The sequence below is a fragment of the Gymnogyps californianus genome, chromosome 24 (genome assembly GCF_018139145.2).
Source record: "Gymnogyps californianus isolate 813 chromosome 24, ASM1813914v2, whole genome shotgun sequence".
Taxonomy (NCBI): domain Eukaryota; kingdom Metazoa; phylum Chordata; class Aves; order Accipitriformes; family Cathartidae; genus Gymnogyps; species Gymnogyps californianus.
In genome coordinates this window covers 5,424,973-5,445,961 of record NC_059494.1, presented here as the reverse complement: position 1 = coordinate 5,445,961, position 20,989 = coordinate 5,424,973, and the positions used below count along the sequence as shown (strand labels likewise).

The following is a 20,989-nucleotide window of genomic DNA, read 5'->3' as shown; positions in this document are numbered from 1 at the left end:
AAATGCAAAACAGTTGTTACTGTCATGGGTAGTTATCCTGAACAACATGTTTTATGTCTCAGATTGGGAATGATGAAGGGAAAATATCCGACTTCTCTGTAAGCTCTGAGTGCAGTTTCAATGGGTTTGTGTTTAGTATTCAGAGAGCAGTGCTAGAGTCCTATCACCAAAATAAAAAATGTGATAGGAGGTGGGGAAAAAGTTCTACCCTTGCATACGCCCATAAAACTGCAGTAGGTGAGTGACGGAAAAATGCCAGTAAATAACAGAAATATCCATGGAGACCCTCAAAGGCTTCGTCTAAATGACAGAGGTGATACGTTCTGCTATTCTGTGTGCCTTTGAGGGAGAATTTCTTGTATGCTTACTGCAGTTAAGAAGATTACCAGGCAGCTGTAAAATCCTGCATGCACTCAGTTGTCTCAGATCCTTAACATTTTTAGAAAGAAGCTCTGAACTGAGCTCTTCATTCACTTGATGTTCATCCCTAGGAAGCTCTGTTTATTATCAAGTGCAGGTCAAAGGGTTGTTTTGCGTGGGGGGGTGGGGTGTCTGTGGTGGCGAAGTAGCAAAGATAAATTTGGCTATTTATATGACAAAAATTATCACAGAAGTTGCTATGTTCCAGGTGGGTTTACAGGCCTGTGACAATGCAATCTATAAACGAATTTCAAAGTGCTAAAAAAACCAAGGCAGTCCCAACGATGGGCAAAGGTCTAGAGAAGCAGCAAGGTTTGGTTAAAGGGAAAGCCTGTTTGTTTGCTTTTTACTTCTAACCTGTCACTTTTATCCTCTCCATAGGCAACGGGACTTTTTGTAGAAAAGCCTTTAAGCAGGGCATCAAGCCTGTTAAATCCTGGCAGTGGCAGGCAGCATGTTCTTGAAGGTGTCGCGTCAGGAATCCTGTTGACAGGTGGGTATCGCAGCACTACCCAGGAGCCTCGCTGGAACCTCTGGCACAGCAGCTCATGCTGTGAATGTTCTGCTGCCTCTTGGTTGTTTGCTTATGAAAGTGTGTTAAGTGCGATGTTTTGACTCCTCTGCACTGCTGAGTTGCTCTGTTAAAATAATATTGATAGCAACGCTCTCTCCGGGAAGGAGACACCTATCTACCTTCTGATTCATAAGGAAAGACTAATACTTGAATTTGTCAGAGATGCATTTCAAGCCCCCAGGCACTCACACTTGGCTTCTTACAAAGCTCGTGTTGCTTTTCTGAATGCTTGCAGTCGTTATTTATAGAAAAGCTTTTAAGGGAAGTCTCAAATGCTGTTACTGTGTGCTCATTCCAGAGAATCTAAAGCTTGATCAGTTTGTCACATTTTCTTACTTGAGGTAAAGCAAAATTCCAGAACGATTTAAACAGTTGTTAAACTTTATTTTTAATTCTTTGCCTGCTGAGTTTTGCTGTTAAAAAACCTGACTGCAATATATTTATTTTTGTGATGTGTTTTCTGTCTCGTATCGTGCATTGTCAGATGAACCTGGGCTGCAAGATCCCTGTTAGAAAGGTAAGTTGGATGCTTTGGAGACTGTGAGCTGTCAGGAGTGAGATGATGTTACAGCCCATGCACAGGTAGAAAAGAAGAGCAGTTAACAGGTAAGGAGGGCACTTTTGTAAATGTTCCTGGCAGTGGTATACTGGAGATCCCCACTGCAATTAACGCTTTTAAGCTACTGAGAGATGTGGTCTGCATTTCATTTATTATATTTCTATCATTAGTGACACCAGAAATTGTGTTGATGTTGCTTGCTTTTTAATAAAGGGATTCATCAAAGTGAGTGAATATTTCAAATGAGAGTCCAGTTGTCTTTAAACATAATGCTACTTGTTTTAAATGTTTCTATCTGCCATTGAGTCCTCTGTCACATTTTTTTATTGCCTGTGTGGAAAACCATAGAACTTACTGTAGCACATAAAATTGTACAGTGCATAACTCAAGCCCTCTTCCATTCCGTTTGCTTAGTCGTTCTTAGTTTGGTATGCAGTAGGAAAGGTCATTTACATATAATTACTTCTTTTTTTATTGACACTTAAAATTTGCCTGACCGTGCTGTTTCTTTGTAATGAAAGCATTGACTTTCTTGACCAACATCAAATAAGCAAACATTAAAATCCTACAGTTAATCCTCATGTTAAATATGATGAAAGAGAATCGAGTATGAAACTAAATTAAAATTACTGTAGCCAGCCTTGCCTGAAACCTCTGTGGCTCAGTGCAGAAGTTTGATTAAGAATACTGCAGCTTGGACACCAAATTCTTGTTTTCTTATTTTCAAAGTAGCTGGCTACCTTAGCTTTAGGTGAGTTTTTGCAATATAAGCTTAACTGCTATGTATGGTGTAGTGGTGGTGATCTTCTAAATAACGTTAAATTCCAGCTTCCATAGTGTGTGTGGGAAGAACTGCAGATTTCTATGTATTTCCTTCATACAGCTGCCTTCATTTCAGTTGGGTTGTTACCACTTTATCTCCTCCTTCTCCTAGCATGTTTTTAAAATGCTGGCTTTCAGGGGGCAAAAAAAAAAGGGGGGGGGGACGGGACACGGGATGGGACGATGTCTTGGAATGGGCCCCTTGCTATCGCCAAAAAATACATTTAATGCATGCAGTAAAAAAAGACAGCTAGAAGAGCAGAGGGTGAAGGAGGTGGGAAAAATGACAAAAAAGAAGATGCTGTCTAATAATGATACTGCATGTATAAAATAATGTTCATATGGTTCTAGCTTTTATCTATAAAGAGGTCCTGGTTTAGTCTGATATCTTACATTTTTAATAACTTTTCCTTGAAATAGTGTACTGTGGGTGGTCTCAAATTGTACTATAATCACTACAGAAATTGCACCATCGTGTAAGAGTGAAGTTGCCTGTAGCAACAGTTCCTTTCCTTCTGTTATGTCTCCTTCCCCTCCCACTCCCTTGCTCTAGAAGAAACTCCTCCTGCAGCAAAACAGGTAGACAGTCAGATACTATTAAAGAAAAAAAAAAAAAACCAACCCCCCCTCACACTCTGGTATTGTGGTTATTCTTTATACATTTTCTTTATTACGTTAGATTTCTACCCTCAAACTGGAGGCAGTTTCTAGCCTGGCCTGAAGTGGCTGAAACTGCTATGTTTTGTTATATGGGTTCAGGGTTTTTTAACCCCCCCTTTTTGGAGCGGGGATCTTGCACTTCAGGCGTTACTGTTTGGGAGCAGTGATGTGCAGAGCTGTACAGAGACACACAGCTGCTTGCTTAGAGCCTTTTTGGTGGTTTTGGCAAAGTTGACCAAGCAAATGTGTGAAGGACAGGCTGTAACATGGCTTTAGTGTTGTCATAATGGTACCTGGAAAAAGAGTACAATGGAGAAAAACAGAGTTGAACGCTTTTGTTGTTCTATGCCATGTTGCCAGTTAGCTAGTGGATTGTCACAGGCTTCATCTTCATGCACACGTTCTTCATTTAAACTTCAGTTTCAAATCATTCTTCACATTCCTTCAGGCTTTTTGGAGTATTTTGAACAAGAGCTTTATAGAACTTACTGAAAAACATTATTTCTGCATTGTTTCTTGTCAAATAAAGCTGCTTCTTTAAGTACTTTTTTCTGGGGTGTAAAGCAGGTTCTGTTTAAAAATTCTAGGTTAAGAGTTATAAGCCATGCAAAAATATATATATTTGAAGAGGGATGCATTTCCACGCTTCCATAGATGTTCAAACAGACGCATTGTTGTATTTAACTAGTACAGTGCAGTGTGTTCTGAACTAAAAGGTGCTCACCGCTAGCTGGCTCTGCTGGAGCTGCTGCCATCCTTCTGTACATTTAGTGTTACCACAACCTCATGCCAAAGCCTTGACTCTGATCTTCCCTTTGTCATACAGTTATCCTCCTCTCTTTCTGGTGAATCAGAAAGATTGGGAAGTGTTGAAATATTGTGAGCAATTCCTAGCCTTTTACATCAGTCAGATCAAAAGAGGAGGAAATGGTGCATCCACTCCAAAAAAGCTTCCCTCATTAGAAATTAGGAAGTAAAACCATTAGACACTGCCACAAGTGCTGCCAGAGATGAAAGCCAAGTTATGATACCAAATACTGAAGAGTTTAACTGACGTAGCAGTCCCTGTTCAGGGTAAGCGACATAGATGCCTGTAAAGATGAAGAACCCAGATGTGGAACATGCCTCCAAGTGCTGCACGTCACCCCCCGAAGCAGTGGCGACACACAAGCACGGACACTGCAGCGAAGGCCCGATGCGTCCAGATAAAACAGCCGCCACAGCGGCGGGGTTTGGGTGTACCGAGCCGACGTGGTCAGCTGGAGCAGCGCACCTCCCGCTCGTCCCTTCAGCGTGCGCACGCTACTTTCTTGCTGGGGCACAAATTTGTGCATTGCTGTTTGCTCTGTAAAGGTTTAGTGAAAACATCTTTGCTGTCCACGCTGCTCCTTGGGGCTGCTGGGGACAGAGGGGAATCCCTCTTGGAAGCGTCTGTCCGGCTCCTGGTAATGCAGTGTGCATAGTGTCTGGGTGCATAACAGCATCTGAGCCTGGTGTTGCGTATGGCTGCTTGGAGCAGGATAAGGTTAAGGCATCATCTAAAGCTCCAGCCATTATCTAGGGTGAAATACCCTTTCAAATGATCCTCTATCCAAATGACCCAACAAGTGTTGCTGGGTTGAAATAGAAACCATTGCTGTGAAAAGGGGTGTTTAAACTCAGTGATGTTCTCTTTAAATGCTGGAGATTGGATGTCAAAGACCAAGTTAGACATCCTCTGCTGCCCTTAGGAGCAGCAGGAAGCAAGCAGCCCCCGGGACCGCTTGGCTTCCTCAAGGTCGGCGTTTGAAACCAGGTCAGCGGGGCTGCGCTCTGGAGGTGCCCATTTTTCCTTTGGCTGTAGAGGGAGCCAGAAGGGACCTCGATGTTTGACTTCAGATGCTGAAAGGAGAGGTGAAAAGAATCCCCCTCGAGTTGTTGTGGAGGCAAGGTAGGGAAGAGTTGTCTGCTTTTGTGACATGTTGCCATCTTCTGATTCCCTTTTTTTAAAGGCTTGAAATGCAGGGCAGATTCCTCAGGCTGAGAAGGCACATTTCTGGTGAATCCAACTGTATTGTCAGCGTGGACTGAAGGGAGTTGAGTTGGCAAAAGAGAGCCCACGGGCTCTGGACTGCTGATGCCCGAATCTGTGCTGAGAAGAAAGGAGCTGTTCTTTCTGTACAAAATCTGCTGCTGTTCCTAATGAATATTGTTGCCCGTCCTTCCTGCTCCAACCTCTGCTTCCTTGGATAACTTTCATCTCTCATCTTACCAGGAATGACACTGCTCAACAGTTTGTTCTGTAGGACATTGCGCTTGTGACTGCGAGCCTGACTCTCCCTGACCCGAAGCAAGGATGCCAGGAGGCAGACTGACAAGTGGTTAAAGCCTCAGCCTAGGGTGTGAGAAAAACATTTCCCATACGATTGCACGTTTACCCAGCAACTTCGGAAGTGCTACAAAATCTTGATGTTTTGGCTCAGTCAGCTATTTTGGAGGGACCTGGGCACGCTGGTGATTCAGCTGTACCACGCTGAACGGGGCCGTGCAGTGCAGATATCTACTTTGCTGCACCAGAGAAGGGAGGAAGACAGTTTTGAGGATCAACATGTTAAAGATTGAGGCACTGACCGGGTAGTAGATACCCGGCTGTGTAAAGGGGGAGACCAGCTCCAGCAGAAGCAAGTGGGAGTCTTTTTGCTGGCCATACAGTAGGACAGGGAAAGCCCAATGTATTAAGTCTGAGCGAGTTGTTCCCTGTGTGTGATGCTGAGTTCTTTGGGCCGTGGTCGTGTCTGTAACAACAACCGGATGTGGCAAACCCCAAACGTACGGAGCCGCTCTGTTTGTCGCAGAGCGCTCTGCACAGACCCCAGGAGATCTGATGCTGACCCCCAGGAGTGTGGCGCAGGGGCTGTAAGGATGGACTCTTGTGTTTGTTCTCAAGCTTGACCAGAGCTGGTATCTAAGGACCCATCCTTACAAATCGAGAGGATAATGCAAGGAGTGCTCCTGGGGAAACACGTTCCAAGAATCCTATGAACAGACTGGCTCGAATGGCTTGGGGAAGTTGTTTGTTGATGGAAAAATATAATCAGGAGCTGAAACTACTGGCTAGTTTGGAGTAGTTTTCTTCTACACTGCCTTTGCCCTTGAGTTGCCAGTATTTTTTGAAGGCTTAAACACCATTTTATTAAAAACAAAACGAAAAAGTACACACACAAAAAAACCCCAAGACCCCTGAATGAAGTATGGTGTTTGCCTGAAACTGCATTTTCTTCTTTTTTTTTACCATTTTGCTCAGAATATTGGAAATGTTGAACGTTAGTGCAAACTAGTCTCCAGCTTTCTGGCTGGGATGATGAGCTGCGGAGGCGATTATTCCCTCCCCACTAGCTGCGGATGCTGGAGGATATAGATAAGCCACTGCTATTTGACAGTGGTGTTCATTTAACGGTCTCTCTGCAATTGCCTGTTCCAGCCTGCGATGCATCTGTGTTTTCATCCCCTATAGAGCAGCAAGGCGCGGCCGTGCTCTTGGAGCAACCTCCCCTAGGTCTCACAGAAGTCAGTGCCGAGACGGGATTAGACTTCGGGATCCCTGGCCCTACCACATTGCTCTCGGTCTCCCCGGAGAGCTGCTGCCACTGTGGGCACCCGCTCCTCGGGTAGCTGCTCTGATCGTGGCAAACGAGGCGGTAACAGCAAATCTCCCTGTTTGCGTAGTGGATCATTAATTTTCTATGAGTGTTACACAGGGCTGCAGGATATAGGATCTGACCCTCTCCGGTTCATTTCTAGCGAGGGTGTGTACTTGTGCCCTCAAAGGGTAAAAGTTGTTTTAAGTGTCGTCAAATAATGAGTCATCTCTGATTAATGTTTGACTGTGCAGGCGGCAGGCACTAGGACCTCTGGGACGCTGCATCTGCAGCCCTTACCAGAAGGGAAGTCAGGAAATAACGCAGTAGCTCTTTCTGGGAGCATGCCCTTGAAAATAAAGCTTTGCTTCTCCACATGAAAGAGAATTTACTCTCCAGGAATTCAGGAATCCGAGTCCAGGCTTAGCTGCGAGCTACCCCGAGACAGCGTTGCCCGCAAGGCCCTGCATGGACGTTGCTGGGAGGTAAGTGCGAGGGTCCGTTGGAGTTGCTGAGAGCAGGTGACGTGTTGTCATGTCTGCCCTGTCAGTGGAGAGGGATGGACGTAGCGTTAAGAGCATTGTGGTCAGTGGGGAAAATGGCCAGGTCTCACCTGTTTTTCAGCAAAAGAGCTGTACTTGCTATTTGTCCAAGTGACCCTTAGCACGGCCGGGTGTTTGTAAAAAAAAGTTCTCCAGTTTGTGTTTCAAAGGTGTGTGCACAACGCATCCAGCTCCGGTTTCGGGGCAGAGTTGCAATCTGTCGATGCGCATGTCCGCTCTCCTGCCACGGTGCCGTTGGGTCCTGGCAGCTCCTCAGCTGGGGTAGCTCTGTGCGCTGGAAACAAGCCTGAGCTCTCCAGTTCAGGGTTGGGATGGCTCCACCAAACCCCACCGTGTTTCTGTACTTCTCATCCTCATTGCAAATACTCAGGTTAACTGATTGAAAAAAGGCATAGAACAGCTCCAAAACAAAGAAGGGGGCAAATATCTCCTCCCAGGCTTTCTGCCCACGCATCCTCCTTGTGGGAACATTCATTCCAGCGATGGGAACCGCATGGACCAAACATCTGGAAGAACAACTAGTTGCTTTAGGACAAGGCATGTGAGTGTCACCAGGAAGAAGGTGATTCACTGCCGTTGCCTGCTGGTGGCTGGGTGGAGGCACTGGCCGGTCTCCAGGCTCGGCCAGCGGCAGGTATCCGTGTTGGGGTGCGTGTCCGGCACTCCGAGCCCCAGTGCCAGCTGGGCAGAAGAGAAGCTGGGCCCTCGGGTGCTCAGAGTGGAGGATCCATCCCTTCCAAGCAGCACCCGCTGTCTGCACACAGGGGCAGGACTGAGCAAACAGTTGCTGCTTTTCACCAGAAATTATTGTCATGGAGCAGCAGAAAATGAAGGACCAACTGTCAGAGCTGCCGTCATCCTTCCTGGCTCAGCCAGCACGTCCCTCCTCGTACCAGGTTGTACCACGGCGAGGGGTATGGAGCAGACCCTGTCCTTAAGCTCTGTGCCCGTGAGGTCCTCGCCCATCCTGGAAGTGAGCTGAGCTGCATCCAGTCACGTCAGACTTTGGCTGTGCCTGCTGGGGAACAGGCACAGAGTGGCTGCCTTTGCATCTCTAAGTCCACTGAGATAATACATGTGGCACGGATGGGCTGCAGGATGAGAGGATGTCTGTGCTAGCTAACGATGGCTTCTGGAACAGATAAAACTGCTGCCTGCTAATATTAACCTTGCAACAGCTGCAATTGTCCCTTTTTCGTTGTTCCGGATAGGGACTGGCACGGTAAGTCCTCAGATCCTTGCTGTCACAGAGACAGGCTGAGGTTTACCACTGGTGATGCAGAGAAGTGACCGTGACTCACCCTCCAAAAGAGGAATAGAGCAAAGACCGTCATCTCTGCTCCAAGGAACTGAGTGAGCCCCCACACCTCTCCCAGCCCAGCAGAGCCAGGGAGACATCATCCTGCTCTGGCTAGAAGTTTCCAAGAGGCCAACAGTGGGGTTTCCCAAGAGCGGCGCAGTCAGCACTGCCCTGCCCAGGCTCTCATGGTCACTGACCACCAAGAAAACTAGTGCATGAATGAAATCACCTCTCCCCCTTCCTCAGACGTTTCTCTTCTCTGGAAGCTGATGCTTCCCTGGCTGTTTTGAGGTCTTGGAAACAGGAGCAGCAAGCTGCTGGGATAGCTTCACACTATCTAGTTCTCTGGTATGAAGGACCAAGGTGGGCACAAAGCAGCTTTGCCTACGTGGGACGTGGGTCTCATCGGATGGTGTCTTTGGCAAAGCTGAACAGCGTGAGTTGCGAGCGCTGAGAAATCCCACCTTCCTTTAGAAAAGGAAAGAGCATCTGCCGTGCGGTGGCAGAGAGAAATTTCAACTGCAAAACAGATCTGAAGGAAGGGTGCTGAAATCAGAACAAAACTTACAGAAGCCATGACTTCACTTTTAAGAGCGTGGTGGGTTTGAGGATGGTGCCGTGGTATGGGGATGCATGGCAGCCCAGGCAGTGCCACTGAGGACACAGGTTGGTGTCAACGCCCCCGCGGGTGGGCTGTCCCCCCTCCAGCCCCTGTGCTGCTAAGGAGAGGATTTGCCCACTGAGTCTCACCCTCCACAATTTCAGTTGTTCAAGGAATTAGTGGATGGAACCCTCTGGGAAACTGCCCTCAGGGATAAAGGAGCTGAACGGAGCTGGTAGCTCTTTAAGGACATTTTTCTTAGAGTGCAGGAGCTCTCAATTCCTGTAGGTTAAATAAATCAGGCAAGGAAGGCAGGAAACCAGCGTGGCTCAGTAAGGACCTCCTGGTCAAACCAAAGCGTAAGAAGGAAATGCACAGGCAGTGGAACCAGAGACGTGTATTCTAGGAAGAACGTAGGGATGCTGCCTGGGTGTGTAGGGATGGGATCAGGAAAGCTAAGGCACAGTTGGAGTGGAATTTGGCAAGGGATGCAAAGAATAATAAGAAGGGCCTCTACAGGTACATTGGCCAGAAAAGGAAGATTAAAGAAAACGTGTCCCCCTCCTTAAATAAGACGGGAGAGCTGGTGACAACCAACATGGAGAACGTTGAGGTACTCAACCTTTTTGTTTGTTTGTTTTTTGCCTCAGTCTTCAATGGTAATCTCTCTTCCCACATCTCTCCAGCCCCTGAACCTCAAGGCAGAGACTGGGGGAACAAAGTCGCTCCCATTGTAGGAGAAGACCAGGTTCAAGACCACCTGAGGAACCTGAACATACATAAATATACAGGATCCAGCAAGATGCAGCCCAGGCTACTGAGGGAATTGGCTGATGTAGTTGTCAAGCCACTCTCCGTCATATCTGAAAAGTTGTGGCAGTCAGGCAAAGTTCCCAGTGACTGGACAAAGGGAAACATCACACCCATTTTTAAAAAGGAGGGCCCTGGGAACTACCGACCAGTCAGGCTCACCTCACTGCCCGGTAAGAACATGGAGCAGATCCTCCTGGAGGATATGTGGAAACTCATGGAAGACAGGGAGGGTGGTTTGAGACAGCCAGCATGGCTTCACCAAGGGCAAGCCGTGCCTGACTAATCTAGCAGCCTTCTACAATGGAGTGACTGCATCAGTGGACCAGTGAAGACCTATGGATGTCATCTACCTGGACTTCTGTAAGGCCTTTGATATGGCCCCCCACAACATTCTTACCTCCAAATTGGAGAGATATGGGTTCAAGATGGAGCGTTAGATGGCTGGATGGCCACGTCCAAGGAGTTACAGTCGATGGCTCAATGTCCAAGTGGAAAGCAGTAACAAGTGGTGTCCCTCAAGGGTCCATACTGGGACCAATACTATTTAATATCTTCATCACTGGCCTGTATAGTGAGATCGAGTGGACCCTCAGCAAGTCTGCAGATGAGACCAAGCTGAGTGGTGCAGTTGATTTACTTGGGGGAGGAGATGCCATCCAGAGGGACCTTGACAGGCTGGAGGAGTGGGCCCATGTGAACCTCAGGAAGTTCAACAAGGGCAAGTGCAAAGTCCTGCACCTGGGTCAAGGCAATTCCCAGTATCAGTACAGGCTGGGGGATGAAGGGATTGAGAGCAGCCCTGAGGAGAGGGACTTGGGGATACTGGTGGGTGACAAACTCGATGTGAGCCAGCAATGTGCGCTCGCAGCCCGGAAAGCCAACCATATCCTGGGCTGCATCACAAGCAGCATGGCCAGCAGGTCGAGGGAGGGGATTCTGCCCCTCTACTCTGCTCTGGTGAGATCCCCCTGGAGCACTGTGTCCAGCTCTGGGGCCCCCAGCACAAGACAGACATGGACCTGTTGGAGCGGGTCCAGAGGAGGCCACGGAAATGGTCTGAGGGCTGGAACACCTCTGCTGTGGAGAAAGGCTGAGTGAGCTGGGGTTGTTCAGCCTGGGGAAAAGAAGGCTCTGGGGAGACCTTATTGCAACCTTTCAATATATCAAGGGGGCCTACAAGAAAGACGGAGAAAGACTTTTTACCAAGGCTTATAGTGACAGGACAAAGGATTTAGCTTGGACATGAGGAAGAAATATTTTACGTTGAGGGTGGTGAGACACTGGAACGCGTTGCCCAGAGAAATTGTGGATGCCCCATCCCTGGAAGTGTTCAAGGCCAGGTTGGATGGGGCTCTGAGCAACCTGATCTAGTGGGAGGTGTCCCTGCCCACAGCAGGGGGGTTGGAATGAGATGATCTTTAAAGGTCCCTTCCAACCCAAACCATTCTATGCGTCTATGATCCTCCCATGGAGGTGACACTGGGGATCAAGGGCTCCAGGAGGAGACCCACCATTTTGAATTGGAAGGTGGTCACATGCATCCCAGCATGACAAGTTGGTGGCAGGGGGAGCACAGGGACCTTGCGCTATCACCCCACAGCCGGCGGATGTGACAATCCCGCCACGGCCCAGCCTTGCCCGTCAGCGTCCCCCCCCCCGCAGCGGGCAGCCCCCACGTCAGCCCTGCTGCGTCCCACGTCAGCGGGGCTCCGCAGCCGGTGCCTCTCGTGGCCCTGCTGACTTGGAGCTGCTGAAAGAGGAGGTGAAAAACCAAGTTCCTGGTAAAACCACATTCCCCCCTGCAGCTGTGGCAATGGGCTCCCGTCGTGCCAGCAGTGGCAGTGGGCGGTGGAGCGCGTCTTTGGACTCCAAGGCCGGGAGAAGGGGCAGAGGCCAGGACAGCTGGGTCCTGCTCCCACCTGGGTGTGGGACAGGAGTGTTCCCAGGGCACAGCTGGCGCGGGCAGGGTTTGCAGCCTACTCTAAGCCTTTTTTTTTCCGTCCTGGGGAGCAGGGCTGCCCCGTGTGATGGACAGGCTTGCAAGGAGCTGCGTTGGCCAGAGGAGCCTGTGGGGACAGTAGTGGTGGGCCTGGGACAGGCCAGCTCGGCCCCATCCCTCCACAGCTCCCTTTGGTTTCTTCTCTGCAGGTGGCACCAGGAGAGGACAGGGAATTCCTGATGTGCTGACGGCCGACCATGTCCGGGGTGAGTGGGGCTGCCACAGGGATGCCCGCACTTCCCCTGCTGACATCGGGGTGACATGTGCCCCCAGGAGCACAGTGGGGTGGAGGAGGGCTCATGCCCGGTGCCCCTTGTCCCCAGCCAGGGCTTCAGATGGTCCTTGGGGCTGGCCCTGATGGCTGTGGGAGGCGGAGGGAGACCAGCTCTCGCTGTCCCGGCTGATGCTGTCTTCTCCCTTGCAGAAACACTGGCCCCCGGGGACACAGTGTGTCACCAAGCATGACCACACCAAGCCCAAGGCCCGGGAGCTGGCCTTCCGCAAGGGTGACGTGATCACCATCATCGAGGCTGTGGAGGTGAGCCTGATGGGTGCTAGGGGGACACGCTGCCCCGGGAGGGCATGGAGGGGATGGGACCCTAGTGCTATCAGCTGAGCTGCTGGAGCCAGTGCCGCCCTTCCCAGCAGGATCGCCCCTTCCTTCCCTTGCTCTGAGACCCTCTCACCCCCAGGGCAAGGGCTGGTACCGTGCCAGACACAACGAGACGGGGCAGGAGGGGCTGCTGGCGGCCAGCGCGCTGCGGGAGCGCGGTGCCATCCGCGTCGACCCCAAGCTCAGCCTCATGCCGTGAGTACAGCTGGGGGGGGGGGACCTGGGGGGGCCAGCGGCCCAGCTGAGCCCCCGGGAGCTGCGACAGCAGATGAGTCCAGTGCGTTTCCCCCCAGCCAGGTTTTGGGTGGGCAGCTGGGGGCAGAGCAGCCCGTAACCATGCCCTGGCGATGGAGGAATTTGCTGGGGCCAGCGCCTGGCTTTAAAGACCCTCAGTTGCGCCCACCCAGCTTGGATGGACCTTACGGGGAGGGGGTTTAATGCAATGGGGTCTACATAGCGTTGGTGGGGGCTCTGCTCTCCCCCTCTCGCTGCTGGCGCTGGGGGAAGCCCGCTGGCACAGCCCCTCTCCCCAGTGCCCCTCTCCCCAGTGCCCCTCTCCCCAGTGCCCCTCTCCCCAGTGCCCCTCTCCCCAATGCCCCTCTCCCCAATGCCCCTCTCCCCAGCTGGTTCCACGGGAAGATCTCAGGGGTGGAGGCGGTGCAGGAGCTGCAGCCCCCCGAGGACGGGCTGTTCCTGGTGCGCGAGTCTGTCCGCCACCCTGGCGACTACGTGCTGTGCGTGAGCTTCGGCAAGGAGGTGATCCACTACCGCGTGGTGCACGAGGAGAACACGCTCAGCATCGACAGCCAGCAGTACTTCTCCAACCTCATCGACATGATCGAGGTGAGACCCCCCTCCCCGGGCAGTGAGCCCCGCCAGCGCTGGACCGAGGGCAAGAACCTCATGGGGTTACACAGAGCAGTGGCAGGTCCCTGTCCCTTTCTCCTGTGGTTTTCATTGGGTTTTGTTACCTGGTGTAATTCTCCGTCCCTGCCAAAGGCTCATGGTTCCCACTCAGTTTGGGGTGCAACAGATAGATCTGGGACATCCTTTGCCGCAAACCGGCCGTGCCAGCAGCAGCACTGGTCCCCTGCCCAGGCCCATGTTTGCCCCCATCCCTGCTCATTCGGTGCTTCACACAGCAGCAGGGCTTAGGGCATTTTGAAAACGAAGATCCCAGCAGCCTCTGCCACCCCCGGACCCTGGACGAGGTCTGAGCCCCACCGAGGCTTTGAGGCATTTTGCCGCATTTCTCTCTCCTCTGAGCCCCCCTCTTGCCTGCTGACCCCGCAGGGCTCCCGGGCTGCCCCGTTAGCTCTCGCCCTTCCAGCGAGCTCTTCCTCAAGGTCCATCTTCGCCCTCTCTCGTAGCTTTTGCCCGTCTCCTCTCCGGGGGTTGCACTCTCATATGTTTTCCTCATTTAGACACAACTTCTGCTTTCGGATGGGTCCTTTCCCCTTTTAGCTGCCCCGGCCCCACTCCGTAACCGCGACCGCGACGGCCGACGGCCGGCTGTCCCCCTGCTTCCGCCCTGAGTTGCCTCTGCAAACCGCCCTGGACTGCTGCAGCACCTGCCCGGGGTTTTAACCCCATCGGCTGCCATCTGGCTCACCAGTAGCTTCCCATATTGCCCGTGGTCCATCACAGTGTTTCCCTGGCTGTGCCCGGAGGGGAGCAGGGCTGAGACACGGGCTGCGAATCGCGGCACTGGGGGAAACGCGGTGTTTCGCGCTGCCCGAGCTGAAGGGGCTCCGGGCCTCTCGAGGGTGGCGATGGTGGTGGGGTCCCGTGGAGCATCCCATGGCCGTTTCCCTGCTCCATGCCCCGAGCCTGTGGGTAGGAGATGGCACTGCCGCATCGCCTCCATCCGTTCATCCCTCGGCAGCACTACATGAAGGAGCAGGGAGCCATCTGCACCAAGCTGGTGAAGCCCAAACCGAAAAGTGGGATGAAGTCAGCTGAGGAGGAGTTGGCCAAAGGTAGGGGATGGCAGGAGAGGGTCATGGTCCAGGTTTTGGGGACGAGGCAGCATGGCCCCACTGGTGGCCCCTGCTAACCCGCCCTTGTGCCTGTGCCCAGCCGGCTGGTTGCTGAACCTGCAGCACCTCACGCTGGGAGACCGCATCGGGCAAGGCGAGTTCGGAGGTAGGTGAGAAGATGGGGTTGGAGGTTCCCCGGCCATGGGCTGCCCCAAATGGCACCCTCCGACATCCCCGCCCCATCCCATGGCATGGGGGGCTCAGCCTGGGATGCGAGGGGTTGGGTGTGGGGCTGAGCCTGGCCCCCCGCGTCCCCTCCCAGACGTCCTGCAGGGCGAGTATATGGGGCAGAAGGTGGCCGTGAAGAACATCAAGTGCGATGTGACCGCCCAGGCCTTCCTCGCCGAAACGGCTGCCATGACGTGAGTGCCCCGTGGGGGGATACGGCCCAACCCTGCCCCATGACCCGGGGACGAGCAGGCACCCCCTTGACCCGAATCCCCTCCATTTCAGGAAGGTCCGGCACAAAAACCTGGTGTGTTTGCTTGGCGTGATCCTGCACAATGGCCTCTACATCGTCATGGAGTTCATGAGCAAGGTGAGAGCACCCCGCCAGTCCTTGGCCAGCGGGAGCCGTCGCTGCTCAGATTTGGGGACAAAATCCCAATTTGGAGGTTGAGTTGGACGGATGCTGGGCCCTGCAGCCCCTGCGGGAGGCAAAGTCTCCGGGCAGACCCATCCCGTTGGTCCTTATGTGTTTCTCCTCCTCTATCAGGGCAACCTGGTGAACTTCTTGCGCACACGGGGCCGGGCGCTTGTCTCAACCCAGCAGCTCCTCCTGTTCGCTCTGTAAGTCCATCTCCCTCCCTCCGGGCTGGGGACTGGTGCTCTGCATCCCCCCGGGCAGCCCTGGAGGACACGCGGTGACCGCTGTGCTCTGCCTCGCTCGGCTGCGGCAGGGACGTGGCTCAGGGCATGGACTACCTGGAGTCCAAGAAGCTGGTGCACAGGGACCTGGCTGCCCGCAACATCCTCATCTCTGAGGAGAACGTGGCCAAAGTGAGCGATTTCGGCTTGGCCCGCGTCAATCCCAAGGGCGCGGATGCCACTTTGCTGCCCGTGAAGTGGACGGCCCCGGAGGCCCTGAAACACAACGTGAGCGATGGTGGGAAGGGAGGGGGGGCTGGGGGGTCCTCCCAAAGCAGCTCACTCCCTTGGGTCCCCCTTCCTTGTCCGCCCTCCCACCGACCCATCCCTTTCTTGTGGTGGCTTCTGGCACATTCAGCACCGCATCTCCCAAAATTCGGGCTCTGTCCTGACCAGCCCTTGCCGTGGTGTGTAGGAGGAATTGGGGCAGCTCCGGCAGGATGCAGCAGGGTGGACTCAGGACCATGCGGGTGATGGGAAGGGAGGGGGGGGTCACACCCCGGGGAGCTGGGGGTGGCGGGGGGCAGGCGCTGTCTCCTGTCTTGCCCTCGGGGAAGGATGGGGGCCCAGCACGGACCCCGGCCGGCTTCAGCCTCCCCTCCTCCTGCCACCGCAGAAATTCTCCTCCAAGTCGGACGTGTGGAGCTACGGGATCCTCCTGTGGGAAGCCTTCTCCTTCGGACGAGCGCCCTACCCCAAGCTGGTGAGTGCTGTGCCAGGGGACGCCGCGGGTCACAGCCCGCTGGCGCCGATGGGACAGGGACATCCCACTGTCCCCTGGCCAGGGCGAGCTCCCGGCATGGCGGGAAGGGGGGGTCCCAGCTGGCTTCTCCATCCTGCCAGAGCCTGAAGGAGGTGACGGAGCTGCTGGAGCAGGGGTACCGCATGGAGCCCCCGAGGGCTGCCCGCCCGCTGTCTATGCCCTGATGAAGAGCTGCTGGGAGCTGGAGCCAGGCAAGCGGCCATCCTTCAAGAAACTCACAGAGAAGCTACAGAAGGAGCTGAAGCACCTGAGGGATGTTTAACCCCTGTCCCGCTCCCAGGACCCATGGCCAGAAGCCCCCCCGGACCTGCCGGGGTTGGGAGCGGCACGGCAAGGGGCGGCCGGGCAGTGGGGTGGCCCTTGGTGCCGCTCTCTCCCGGTGGAGATGGGGCAGCAGCTGGGGGGGCTCTCTCCTCCCCCGAGGCGCCCAAAGAGGAGGCAACAGCCCCGTCCTGGCACGGGTCCTTCTTCCCACCACACGGCCTGGAGAAGGTTCCCATGGGGTCGATCTTCCCTGACCTGCTGGGGTGGGGAGAGCAGCCCCAAAGGGGGGCCATGCCCTACACACCCCACTCTCAGCCCTGGACAATGGGTGCCGTGTGTGGGGGCCCTTCAAGCTGCCCCTCCCGGTGACGGGGGACAGGATGGGACATCTCTGCTCGCTGGAGGATGAAACCCCAACGCCAACGCAGCCCCGCTCCAGCCACCCAGCTCCACACGGGGACACTGGGCGCAGCCAGCTAAACCACACGGATTTGGGCTTTTTGATTAAACCAAAGAAATTAGTTCAACAGCATCTTTAAGCCTCTGGGCTCAAATTAGGGCTATCCCCTCGCTTGGGGCCTGGCAAAGCACAGTGAAAGGCTTGGGGGGGGGCCCGGGAGCTCTGGCCCTTGGAGCCCCCGCACACAGCCCGGTCCTTCTCCTCTCGGGGCTCGGTGCAGCCGGGGATTATTCTTTTAATCAGAGTCTGTATAGGAATTGCTTGCATATAGATTACAGGAGCGGGGCACGTCCTCCGGCAGCAGGAAGCCCCTGGCCCCGCCGGCTCCCAAGCAATCTCGACGTCTCAGTGGAGCTGGGATTAACGGGGGCATGGGGGCCGCACGCACGCGTGTGTGTGTGTGCGCGCCCGCCCGCCGCCTCGTCTTCTTTCCAGTCCTTTGACCCTCGATTGGGTTTTTTTCAGCTAATCCTCTCGTTTCTTCTCTGCACCGACTTCTTGCACCGACTTCTTGCACCTCCAACCCCCCTGTGCTGGCGTGGGTGGCTCTGGGTGCCCATGGCGCAGGGCTCCCCCAGCAGGATCCGGCCCTGTGGGTGCTGCCCTCCATCGGGGTCTGGGCGATGGGGGGGTCTTTCAGCCTGATCCGGGGTGTGCTGGGGCCCAGCAGCTCCTTCCACCTCCCCATCCCACTAATGGGGCAGCACCCCACTGTCGCCCTGCACCGCCATCCGCCCCCCACGCACCCTTGGGTGCAGCGAGCAGCACGGGAAGGTCTTTCCACCCTGGTGGCTGTGGCTTCCCCTCCTAATGCCTTAATCCGCCCCTGATCCGCAGCGCCCCTGGGGCAGCCGGTCCCGCTGACCTTGCAGGCGCTGGCCCTGGGCAGGGACCCGGTGGCGCCGGGCACCGTGGGGCACGGGGAGCCACAGCCACCCACCCATGGCGTCCTTCTTCACGGCCGCCCTGAAGAGTTTTCAGGGGGGCAAGGAGGAGCCGCCCAAGGGGCCCCCAAGGATGGCAAGGCGGCCACGCTGCCCAACGGCATGGCCCGTGAGGAGTTTGAGGAGTACCAGCGGCAGCTGCTGGAGGAGAAGTAAGGCTTCACTGGGGCTTGGGGGGTCGTTGGGGTCCTCCAGGCACCGGGACTGGGGTCCCACCTGCCGTGGGCTGTCCCCAGGGTGGGACAGGGACAGGGAGGCAGCCGGGGCAGGGGACAGGGGCAGAGTGGGTGCCCTTCGGCGCCTCTCCCTGCAGCACGGGAGGTCCCCGCAGGGGCTGGGACAGTGGCTCGGTGCACTGTAGGTGACAAGGGGCACCCCCAGGTGTCAGTGCCCTGGAGCAGTGGGTGTCTGGTGCCAGCCCAGCACCCACAGAGCCGAGGGACGACAGGGGCCAGTATGGGATTGCATTAAGGTCCCACCTCCCTGGGTCTGGGTGCTGTGGGGACCCGGTGGCCCAGCACCCGGGAGCTGAGAGGCCGCAGGAGGAGCAAGTCCCTCCAACAGGCGTGTTTGCTGAGCATCTCTGCTGGGTGCTGGGTCTGTAGGGGCAGGATGTGGCCCCTGCCCCCAGATCCCCATTGCAACCCTCCTGTGGACCTTTGCACCCCCTTCTCCTCCCGCCCCAGCCCAGGACCGGCACAGCCATGCTGCTGCCGGAGGACCAGGGCGATGCCGGGGTGGGGTTCTGGTGGGGGGCTTGGTGAGGTGGGGGTGTGACAGTGTGGCGCCTGCCGCTGCAGGATCGAGCGGGACAAGGCCTTTGCGCAGAGGAAGGCAGAACGGGCCACTGTACGGATGCACCTGCGGGACAAGTACCACCTGGCCCAGGTAAGGACCAGCCTGCCCGCAGTGGGACCTCAGGGGGTCTTCCCCTGGACCCTCCATCCTCCAGGACAGTCCCAGGCCGGGCAGCTGCCAGGCCTCCCCCGGGACAGGAGATGATTCCTGAAGAGGGCAGCAAACGGCTGCTGTCTCCGTCTGCACCATCCACCCGCCCATGTGTCTGTCCAGCTGTCCGAATCTGGAACCGGACAGTCCCGGCATCTCCCCAGTATCCCCAATGCCCCTGCAGTGCCCGGCTGGCCCCGAGGGACCTGCTATCTCCCGTCCCCCACCCCATGGCTGGTGGGCGCCCGGGTCTGCCCCCAACCCCGACGCCGTGTCCCACCCGTGTGCAGGACGAGCGGGACGATGCTCAGCTGCACGTGGCTGGCGGTGCGGTGGAGCTGCCGCAGGAGCTGGCTGCCATGGTGCACAGCGAGGAGGAGGAGGAAGAGGAGGATGGCGGTGCCGGGGCCTTTGCCTTCCTGACGAAGCTGCGGGAGGTGGACCTGCCGGCGCTGCGGGACCGCGCGCTGGGCAGCGTGGACGAGGTGAAGGAGAAGTGCACCCTGATGTAGCATTGCTGCCCGCCCTGCCGGCGGGTGACACCAGCAGTGTTGGGGCTCAGCCCCTGCCCCCCTGCTGCCCCCCTGGGAGCAATGGGATGCGGGTGTTATGGGTGCCATTACCTGGGGGTGGGGGTCCCAATACATGCACTGGGGGTGGGTTTTCCTCCCCATAACCATTCCCTATTGCTCTTCTGGGGTGCGCTGGGTGGGTGCTGGGATGCGGGATGCCTGGGTCCCCTCTAGCCGTGCTGCCCAAGCCCCTCCCTGCGGTGCCCCTGGTGTGAGCACCCAGACAGGGCAGGCGGTGGTCCCTGATGCTCCGTCACCCCCAGGAACCAGCCCTGGGGCCTCGCGCACCATTTGGCTCAATAAACATGGTGTTTGCCGGCACCAGTCTGGTTTTCCTGCCGTATCCCTTGTCCGCACGAACCCTGTCCTGGGTGGGGGGGAGGACACAATGACACTGCTGCAGCAGAGGTGCCCCGAGTGCCCCCGAGCCAGCACCCAGCCCATTACGCTCAGCTGCCGGATCCGTCCCCCCCTTCTGCGGCAGCCCCCAGGCACAGCCGCACCCCAGCAGTGCACGGGAGCCAGTGGGACCCGATGCCCCCCCCCGGGGCATCCCTTGGGGACAGCACTGCGGGGCGTGGGGCAGCATTTAACCCACCCTCGAGCATCCCCCCGCCAGCGCAGGCACCGAGGAGGTCCCTTTGGCCGAGGCCGGGGTGCCCCACTGCCTCTTGCCCCTCCGGGGACTTGCTCCCTGCTCCTGGGCATTCGGCAGCAGCACTGGCTTAAACGCCGCCGCGCCGGAAGGCTGGGGGCTGCTGAGATCACTAATACCTGCCTATTTTAGTGAGGTCTAATCTGCCTGAGTCGCCTGTCCCCGAGGACTAAGCTAGCTGAACCTTTGTAAAATGTACCGCCAGCGCTGGCCCCAGTGGCACCTCCCCGCCGGAGCAGGAGCCGCCGGGGGAGTCACGCTGTGTTTGCATGAAAGAAAGGACGCGCAGAGCCCCCTCCGTCCTCCCCACGCCGGGGCCATCTGCTCCGGAAAGGCCTGTGGGGATGGCCCTGCCCCGGGCTGCCTACGGCTGCGGTGGCGGGGCTGGGAGGGAGCAGCCGAATCCAGCGCAGGTGGGGTGGGAGTTGTGCCATGGAGCTCATCGTTGTCACAAGAGGCACAGGTCTCAGCCGCCCCGGCTGGAGAACCCAGAGCTGCAGGAGCTCCAGCAAGGAGGTGCCTGGGTGCATGAGGTGCTCAGTTCCACCCCCCAGGCACCCATGCCTCCAGGTACCAGTCAAGGGGCTGGTGGCTGCTGGAGCATCCCTGGGAGCGTGTGACAGGCACGTCAGGGCTTGGCACCTGGGAGCCTCCTCGTGTTTGGGGGCCCCGCTGTCCCTGCCATCCCCGCTGTCCCTGCCACCCCTGCTGTCCCTGCCACCCCTGCCGTCGCTACCATCCCCGCTCTCCAGCCTTTCTTCAGAACTTGCAAGATCTCCCATTCGGGCACAAAAATCCACCTGTGTTGCATGGGATGGGGCCGTCCGTGTCCCCGCCGTTCCCCCGGCCAGGTCCCTGATGGGGTGGCAGCAGCCGTGGCACCCAGCACATCCCCATTCCCACCCCACGTCCCGGCTCTCCCCAGGGCTGGGGCTC

The 20,989-nt window shown here is 55.9% G+C and overlaps 2 protein-coding genes across 2 annotated transcripts; both read left to right on the top strand.

Moving 5' to 3' along the window:
- Positions 1-12,101: 12,101 nt before the first annotated feature.
- Positions 12,102-16,495, top strand: MATK (megakaryocyte-associated tyrosine kinase). Its single transcript, XM_050910578.1, is given in 13 exon segments — positions 12,102-12,134; positions 12,353-12,466; positions 12,621-12,736; positions 13,165-13,384; positions 14,427-14,520; positions 14,621-14,686; positions 14,843-14,942; positions 15,034-15,118; positions 15,296-15,369; positions 15,480-15,675; positions 16,064-16,150; positions 16,291-16,342; positions 16,345-16,495. Coding segments are annotated over 13 exon segments (1,341 nt in total). The 5' UTR covers positions 12,102-12,125; the 3' UTR covers positions 16,473-16,495.
- Positions 16,496-17,876: 1,381 nt separating this feature from the next.
- On the top strand, positions 17,877-19,338 carry LOC127025614 (complexin-3-like). The gene is given in 4 exon segments (XM_050910673.1): positions 17,877-17,940; positions 17,943-18,030; positions 18,679-18,766; positions 19,117-19,338. Coding segments are annotated over 4 exon segments (462 nt in total).
- The last annotated feature ends 1,651 nt before the right edge of the window (positions 19,339-20,989 follow it).